General features: G+C 44.7%; 1 protein-coding gene across 1 annotated transcript; it reads left to right on the top strand.

The window, feature by feature from the left end:
- The first annotated feature begins 655 nt into the window (after positions 1 to 655).
- On the top strand, positions 656 to 9,515 carry LOC311053470 (intermediate filament protein ON3-like). The gene is made up of 8 exons (XM_084069009.1): positions 656 to 1,233; positions 3,677 to 3,885; positions 5,424 to 5,484; positions 5,572 to 5,667; positions 6,990 to 7,154; positions 7,473 to 7,598; positions 7,846 to 8,110; positions 8,278 to 9,515. Exons 1-8 carry the CDS (start codon positions 787 to 789, stop codon positions 8,589 to 8,591), a joined length of 1,683 nt encoding a protein of 560 aa, XP_083925135.1. The 5' UTR covers positions 656 to 786; the 3' UTR covers positions 8,592 to 9,515.
- The last annotated feature ends 131 nt before the right edge of the window (positions 9,516 to 9,646 follow it).

The raw sequence follows: 9,646 nt of genomic DNA, 5'->3' as shown, positions 1-9,646 counted from the left end.
TAATTGACAGCCATGAAGGGACGCACGCACGCACACGCACACGCACACGCACTCGCACGCACGCACGCACGCACGCACGCACGCACGCACGCACGCACGCACACTGCGCAAGAGTAACCTTTTTGTCAGCTGCATACCATTAAGAAGAGTCATCTCTAAAGAAAGAAAGACATTTAGAGAGAGAGAAAGAAAGAAAGAAAGAAAGAAAGAAAGAAAGAAAGAAAAAAAAGGGGGGGGGGGGAAACAAACACTATAACTATTTAACTAAATAAATGAATAAATAAATAAATAAATAACAAACTACTAACTAAGTAACTAACTAACTAACTAACTACTAACTACTAACTAACTAACTTAGTAACTAACTAACTCACTAACTTTCTACAAACCTAATTAACTAAGAATCTAACAAACAATGGGAATGATACACGCCCTCCCTGACAATCCAGAAAAAAGTTTTCCCTGACAGAAAGTCCTCTAGAAAGGCCAGGTAATGGTTTGGAATGACTGGACCATGCGTCATAGAAAACCAGAAGTGTTTTGTTACAGCACCGCCTCCCTCTACCCCCTCCCAGCCGGAGCTGCTGGCCAATCGCGGGTGACCACAATCCCCTCCCATGAAGGCAGGCAGTTAAAAACACTTCACTAACTTGTGCTCTGCCTATCCACTCTGGTCTCTCCCCAGCCATCCAGCCATCCAGCCTGCCTGCCAGCCTAATCCTCAACCGGTTGGTCTGATATATACCCCTGACTACAGTACAGCCAGAAGCCACTTCAGAACTCACAATGTCAGTGAAGAGGAACGTCACCTACAGTGTCAAGTCGTCCTCCTCGGGGACGGCCCCCAGGAGCTTCAGCAGCATGTCTTACAGCGGACCCAGTGTGACCTCCCGTCAGAGCTACAGCGTCCGCAGCTCCATGGGAGGACAGAACAGGGGCTATGGAGGTGGAAGCGGCTATGGAGGTGGCAGCGGCTACATATCCAGCTCCAGCGCCTACGGAGGCGGCATGGGCCTGGGCATGGGCATGGGTGGCGGTATGGGTGGCGGTATGGGTGGAGGTATGGGTATGGGTATGGGCGGTGGTCATGTCCCTATCCAGGCCGTCACGGTGAACAAGAGCCTGCTGGCCCCCCTCAACCTGGAGATCGACCCCAAGATTCAGTCCGTCCGCACCCAGGAAAAGGAACAGATCAAGAGCCTCAACAACCGCTTTGCCTCGTTCATCGACAAGGTCAGTGCTTTGTACTGTACAATAAGAGCTCACTGTAAAACCCTGAGTGTCATTGTAACTCAGAGAGGTCAAAACGCATCCTTACAGGTCCGTTTTGACCTGTCTGTGTTACACTGACCCTCTGGACACTCATGATTTCACTTTGTAGGTGTATGTGTGTGAACTTTCTCTGTGGCGAGGTTGCCAAGGCACTGCACTTTGCCTCGTGCTTGTAGAACATAATGATACATGGGGAGACCATTTCTCCTCCTTCTCTCAGCCATATGGTTATGCTTATGCAACAGTTTGATACAGCTGTGTTTGATCAAAGGTTTGATTCATATGTCTGCAATACTATGCTGATACCGTGGGTTCGACAGCGTGGAGCAAAAGTTGCTCCACGTTACTCTCCCTTATGGTTTCATCACCTCCCACGAAACACCATCAAGACAGAGGAGTTAAGAATGTTTGTCTCTAGGGGTTTGGCTTCAGGGCTCATATCTAATGGTTTTTTGGCAGTCCTTTTATAGTGATAGAAAACAGACACACGGAGGAGCGAGGATTCGAGAGCGAGGGGCGAGGAAAGGGAGCGAAGGGTGTGTCCATGTGGAGCCTAGAGCTAGTGATACGAGTTACCTTGGGAACCCTTAGCTGGGGTGTGGCTCTTAATATGTGGCCCTTACGGATACACACACACACACACACACACACACACACACACACACACACACACACACACACACACACACACACACACACACACACACACACACACACACACACACCAGTGACACGTAAACCTATACGCAATAGTTGCTCAACCTAATTGACAATAACGGACATTTTCACTACAGTGACAAAGTAGTGTTCAAGGTTATAACTTTTCATCCATAACGTATTTTTCAGTCCATTCTGTTGCTGCTGATAGGCTTATAGTTGCGTGCAACGTCTGTGCTCTCTACCCAGGCCACAGCAGTAGGTTAATATTTTAGAAGGCCAGTTGGTTTCATGTTCTGGTCAACACTGGCAGATTGGTTACATAACCACTCTTCTTCTCTCTGAGGCCTGCGGACCATCAAACGGAGAGATTATACAGAAAACTGGATTTAATCGCTTAATTGGTGATAACAGTCTGTTCCTATACGCCCCTCATCATTTTTAGGACGTCTGTTGCAGCTCAAAGGAGCTGTGTCAAGAGGCTCTGTCCTCTAGACTTCAGAGCTGCTCTGTGAACTAGACTGCAGCAGTGAGGTGGGGAGGGGAGGGGCAAGGTTCAGTCGCTGGCCATCACATACCTGTTGTCACACCCTGTTATTAATGTCCACAAATGTCTCCCTCACCTCCCCACCCCCACGGTGCTCTCCAGCCCCTCCCACCCCCAATGGAGTGACTGCCCCTCTCTCTCTCTCTCTCTCTCTCTCTCTCTCTCTCTCTCTCTCCCCTCATAGCACCTAGATCACAGTTAAATATTTACCTTGCTTGTGTGTGTATGTAAACGAAAAACGTTGCCTAGCTTCATAACCATAACCCCCCCCAACCCCCCTCCTCTATCTCTTCTCACTCACTCTATCTGGTCTGGTCTGGCACCCGTGACAGCGGATATCAGTCTCTGTTACCCTGTGAAAACAGGAAGACACAAAGGGAGGGATGGGGTTAATTACATCTTTCCTCGTCATCCATTTTTTCCAACCACCCCCCCCCCCCCATCCATTGCACACCTCCCTCCACACTACCTCCTGTCAGGATGCTTGTGCAGCAGGCCTTCCTATGGAAAGAGACACACACTGGAATGACCAATGAGCAGCTGGCCTCACCGATTAGAACAATAAACACAGTTGATTGTGAATAGCGGCTGAATCCCGGCATTTTGGTTGATGCCCAGGATGTTATCCAATCATTTATGTTGTTCTTAGGTCAGCGAGCAGTGGTTAGTTCTGGTCACATCACCAGTACAGGCAATTTCAACCTGGCGTCCCTATTTTGGGCACATTATTATATTGTCCAAAAAGAATAGTTAAAACAGCAGATCTACAAGCTCCTTGTAGACCTGTTATTTCCATTATTCGGCGTATCATGAAGTCATAATGATGAAGTATATAAGGGATGAGTGTCTTGAGTCTAGTGTTGAAGAACAGCCGATAGAAAGCGATTAAGGCACGTAATTATTGGTGATTTCAAAAAACGTTAATTGGAAATATATTAACTGGGGGCAGCAGTGGCTCAGGAGGTACAGTGGGGTATAGGTATGCGAACCGAAAGGTCCTCGGTTTGATCCCCAACTTTGAATCTATTCATTCATTTGATACTATTTTATACTTCATCGTACGATGGTGTTGTGCAGCAAAAATAGCTCATCTACAAGCTCACAATGAATCGCATCACGTTCTGCTATTTCTTTGTAATTTAAAAAAATTGTGCGAAATGTTTGCCTATAATGACATTCCTTCGTCTTTCTCCATACCAGGTGCGCTTCCTGGAGCAGCAGAACAAGATGCTGGAGACCAAGTGGAACCTGTTGCAGGGGCAGACCACCACACGCTCCAACATCGACAGCATGTTCGAGGCCTACATCTCCAACCTGCGCAGGCAACTCGACAGCCTGGGCAACGACAAGATGAGGCTGGAGGCCGATCTGCACAACATGCAGGGCCTGGTAGAGGACTTCAAGAACAAGTGAGTATCTGTGAGGCACGAGGACCTGATAGCTAACCCTTAGATGGTGGGGAAGGGAAACAGGACGAAAGGGTGGGAGGGATAGATCTGGAATTTATGATTCACGGACTCTACCATCAGTAGTCTTGCATAGCCAGACGATGAGAGATCTCCGCCTACCGATATGTCTGGGGAATGCTAACTTCAATGTAGGGGCTAGAACAGTGGAGAAAACGTCCACTGACAAACCTAGACCCACTGCTTTGAAAACCAATCACATCACCAATCTAAAACGTATATAGGACCACCTTAAAGTCTATGCTTTGGTTCTGCAATGCAGTTCTTTTTTATTTATTTCCAAATAGTTTCCACTCAGTTTTAGAAGCTACATTGAATTTAGATCTGATTTATAGCAGAGATCTCAGATTATGTGGCTACACATAACTAGAAGATCAGGAACAGGGGAGTAAAATAAGCACAGAAGGATGGATCATTGGAATGAAGGTGAAGGGAACATGTAGATGAAAGGATTATTTGTGGTCTTTCTGTCGACTATTACGACTAATACATCTTTTATGGACATGTACCATCTGTTCTAAATTCAAAAATGCACTCTGACACGGAACAGTCAAAGCTCAGGGTCAAACAAGTTCTGAAAATATCAAGTTTCAAGTAATTTTACACTTCGGAATGAGTCGTACGCGCTGGAGTTGATCGTTATGTGACCTACTCCCCACATCTGTCTGACCGCAGATCTGCAGGGAATGACAGCACAGAATAGGCATTTCCTGAATTATAAAACCAACACAATACATATGAGTAGAGACAAGAACCTTTCACGCACAAACCTTTAAGACAAACAATCACACCCATGCACGGCAGTCCTGCAGCAATCTATTGGTTCTTAAAGTCACCTGGAGCATGTTAACTGAAGTCAGAGGAGCCCATAAGGGAGAAACATGAACACCTCATATTACTTGGCCCTAAGTCAACATTTTTGCAAGGCTGCAGCACCAGGGACAGAGTACTCACGCCTCCTAGTGTTGAAGTAGCATATGGTCACATGGTGGTTGGAAATCTTGTATGTCCAAAACCATTTATTCTCATGAAATGAAAATAGAAAATGTGTTCCAATGGATCCAATGAAATTATTATTCAATACTTTTCATTGGTTAAATATTTTATTCATAGAACGTACAGACAGTCTTAATCACTTTTAAACTGCCATCCTCATTTGCCACTGCCATGTCATTATAGGTGAAAGTTAGAAAATAAAAATAAAAATATTTTGAAAAGTAGCAAAGATCTACACACCACAACACATCCCATTGTGATGATTTATGCAACATTAGGACAAAACTGATATATTACGAAGTATAAAATATGCCAATGATTTACGAAATGAAAAACATTAAAATATGAAGTATGGAGATACAGCGTTTCTGACCAACAGCGACGATATGAACATGACTTGATCAGAATTCTGTCAAAACTTAATGCTCTGTATGTGTGATTCGTCTTTTTATACTAATGACAATCTCAATAATTTTTGCCCTCAGGTACGAGGATGAAATCAACAAGCGTACAGAGTGCGAGAACGACTTTGTTCTCATCAAGAAGGTCAGTATCGAGATTCAATATTTGAAACTGAGAATATTTGTTCTCTGTGCTCTATTGTCCCTGACTGTTTGATTCCGTATGTTTCAGGACGTCGATGAAGCCTACATGAACAAGGTCGAGCTTGAGGCCAAACTGGAGAGCCTGACAGATGAGATCAACTTCCTCAGACAGATCTATGAGGAGGTAAGCAATGATCACTCACCCACTGCACCCTGTACGGCTCACTGCCACTTTCCTGATTGGCTCAGACAAACCCACGGCCTCACAAGCACCAGCTGTTTTGGGCCTCGGTTGCACTCACTAGACCAGTGGTTTTCAAACTTTTCATTGTCAAGGACCCCCAAAATATATTTGGCTGCGGACCCCGATCTCAAATATTTGATTCCAGGGACCCCCAGAAGCAAAGATTTGAGTTATAAATGTTCGCTTAAAAAATATATATACAGTATATTCAAAGGTTTGCACAAATGTTCATGATTTTTCAAAAAATAGCAGATCTACAAGCTTATAGCACGGCACTCGGTGCCGCGCTATGAGCTTGAATATCTGCTATTTTTGAATAGCCAAAGTATAAAAGGTAAAAAATATTGTGATGCTATATTAACACATTTGGCTGGGGACCCCCTGGAACCCCCCCAAGGACCCCTGGGGGTCCCCGGACCCCACTTTGAGAACCAATGCACTAGACTCATTAGACTCGCTAGAATAAAATCAAAAGAAGCATTACAAAAGAGAAGAAATTATAAAAAATAGAAAACAACCCTTTATGAGTCATAAAGGTTACAGGGTAGAAATGGTAGCAATTCCGTGTAGCAAGAACGGCTTATTTTGATTACAAACAGATGAGTTCTGGGTTGCTTTCATCAACATTATTCTGGGTTTAATTAGCTAGCTGTCTTTTTTTGAGTTATGGCGTGGTCTTTATGTTGCCATTTCGGTGTGGGTTGTTACTTTACTGGGTTTTTCCATCTGTTTAGCATCTTGACGAGTTGTTTGCCCTACAAACAGTGTTACAGTACCTCTGGAACTGAAAGAGATGGTTGCACTTGGGTTGAATTGAGAGGATTGTCTAATTTATACAATGTCGAAAGACCGTGTTGACCCTTGAAAATGTTTTATTTTTGTATACAATAGATTTAAAGCTGCAATCCCTAACTTTTTGTGGTGAAAACAACTTAATTTGAATAAATCTGTATGGTAGAACTGCAGTGGTTAGAGGTGGTCTCCCTGCTTTTCTATTGAGACATGTAGATACTGTGTACAGGTAGGACCACTACAGGTTGACCAGAGGTATTGCATTAAACTGCAAGAGAAATATCTCACTTTCCCAAAAGTTCTCTCCATTATATAGCTTAACAGTAAAACGTTCTGCACTCGTCTCGCATGAGCGACCTGGGTTCATATCGTGGGTAGGACATTAAAATTATGGACTGCAGCTTTAAACAACCTCAGAATTTGTTTCTGCCTAGTGTTTGATCCCTTCTCTGTCATGGTTCTTCCTCCAGGAACTGCGTGAACTACAGTCACAGATCAAGGACACCTCAGTCATCGTGGAAATGGACAACAGCCGCTCCCTGGACATGGACGCCATTGTGGCCGAAGTGCGCGCTCAGTACGAGGCCGTTGCCAACCGCAGCCGCGAAGAGGCCGAGACGTGGTACAAGTCCAAGGTGAGGTCCAATTCTGATGCACTCACGCGCTGACACGTGTAGCTCTCATCTTCTAGAATAAAACCTGAGTTAAACGTATTTGTACGCCTGTGTCGTGCGCTTGCAAAATAGCCGATCTGCATGTTCACAATGTGTCGCAGTGCGGCCCGTTGGGAGCTTGTAGATCCGCTAACAAAGTATATCAGAGCTTTACGGCAAATTGAATCTCTCACATTGGCACCTAAAAATGACATTTCAAATCACAATATTAACATTTCTACGCGCATTATCAAGAGGCTTTCAAAATACTGATTGGTTATTTTTCTGATGTTTGTTTAGTACGAGGAGATGCAGACATCTGCCACCAGATACGGAGATGACCTGAGGAGCACTAAGACAGAGATCTCAGACCTGAACCGCATGATCCAGAGACTGACAGCAGAGATCGATGGCGTCAAGGGACAGGTAAAACATTATGTAGCTCAGAATAACCTTTGGTAGTTGCCATCATTGTTCTCTTATTTTGGACCATTGCAACTTACAAGCAATTTAGTCATTTTAATTGCCATACCATATCATATTTAAACAAATTAAAACTTAACTGTAATGGAAAACAATAAGTCAAAACAAAATAAGAATGAATGAAAAATGCAAACATATGATAACTTTGGGATGGTGGCATTAATGTCTTATGTTCTCTGTCTACCATCAGCGTGCCAACCTGGAGGCCCAGATTGCAGAGGCTGAGGAGCGGGGAGAGATGGCCGTGAGGGACGCTAAGGGCCGCATCAAGGACCTGGAGGATGCTCTGCAGAGAGCCAAGCAGGACATGGCCCGCCAGATCAGAGAGTACCAGGACCTGATGAACGTCAAGCTGGCCCTGGACATCGAGATCGCCACCTACAGGAAACTGTTGGAGGGAGAGGAGGACAGGCTGGCCACTGGCATCCAGTCAATCAACATTTCCCAACAGAGCTGTGAGTTCCTGTCTATTTCCTTGTAATAACTGCAGCTACAGTATGTTGTTATTATTGTTTGTCATGATTACACCCTGGTGTTGTACCTCCCTCTCACACTGTAATACTAGTAATAGTTATATTATCTACTGACCATTTTCGTTCTTGTCCTCGTCCCCCCTTGACAGCGAGCTACGGTGGCGGTTACGGCGGCGGCATGGACAGTTTGAAGAGCAGCTACTCTAGCGGCAACTACAGCAGCTTCGGGGGCGGCAGTGGTGGTGGTTATAGCAGTGGCGGCTACGGCAGCAGTGGCGGCTACGGCTACAGCGCCGGCAGCAGCAGTGGGGGCGGCTACGGCTACAGCTCTGGCAGCAGCAGCGGCGGCTATGGCGGCAGCGGGAGCAGCGTTGTCCAGAACAAGAAGAGTGTCGTCATCAAGATGATCGAGACCAAGGATGGCAAAGTGGTGTCGGAGTCCTCCGAGGTGGTGGAGGATTGAGCAGTTCAGCTGAGAGGGCTCATCGCGGGCTGCTAGGATCTTCTCCTGTTAGTCTAGTAGTTTTATACTCACAGCACTTCCCCCAAACCGCTAGTCTCTCAAGCCATGACTATCTCTTCCACAATCTTCGAATGCTACAGAGTCTGCAATTCCGCCTGCTAAAAGTTGAGAACAGCAGGCTGTCATCTGCTCTTCAGACTGGAAGGGTATTATTCCACCAATCACAACGCCGTGTGCACAAAAATGAAGTACAGACTGTCAGGCGGAAGCATTTGAGAATTGTGGGAGCCAACACGTCTGTCTCGAGAGACTACCAAACCGCAGTCTAATAACCCAGTCTGAAGCAATTCCTCGCCATTCCTTCTACAGTACCATAGGCCTTCCATGTGTCCGCTAAAAGAAGCAATATACAAGTCCTGACCTGAAAAGAAAAAAAGATCTGAAAGGGACCAAAGAATCTATTTTTGTCAGTCATATTTTGTATGTCTTGAGATGAATGTTTGTTTTTACTAAAACAGTTGTTTGAAGTTTTTGTCTCACAAGCAACACAAAAAGAGAAAAAGGATCGACGGGCAAATTGCAACTATGTAATAGTTTAAAACAATAAATAATACAACACATTCCCTCCAATCTATGCAACTTTACTATTCCACACTACAAGGGCTATTCCCTTAAAGATAAATTAATAAAGGTTGCATGAAATGGGTAAAGTAGTATTGTGAATGTACTTAAACAGTGCGGAGGTGTTTTTGGTCAACTAATGTCTTAAAAATGTCTGCTACAGTAGGTAGTGCATGTCACCCCTATGTGTGTGTCCTGTAACTGTAAACGGTCGACCCCTTAGGAGACTGCCCACACAATACTGTTGTCCTGAGGTGCTGTTTTTGCTACCAAACCAAATAAAACAGTGTTTACTGAAATCTCCTCGTTGTGATGAATCTATCCTTCATTCGAATGAAAGTATGACTAATTACTATAAATGAATAAGCAAATTATGGTTAAGGTAATGAATGAATATGAATGAATGAATGAACGAACAAATGAATTGAATACAT

Source organism: Gymnoscopelus microlampas, assembly GCF_963454915.1.
Source record: "Gymnoscopelus microlampas genome assembly, chromosome: 10".
NCBI classification, from domain to species: Eukaryota; Metazoa; Chordata; class Actinopteri; order Myctophiformes; family Myctophidae; genus Gymnoscopelus; species Gymnoscopelus microlampas.
This window is presented reverse-complemented; position numbering and strand designations above follow the sequence as displayed.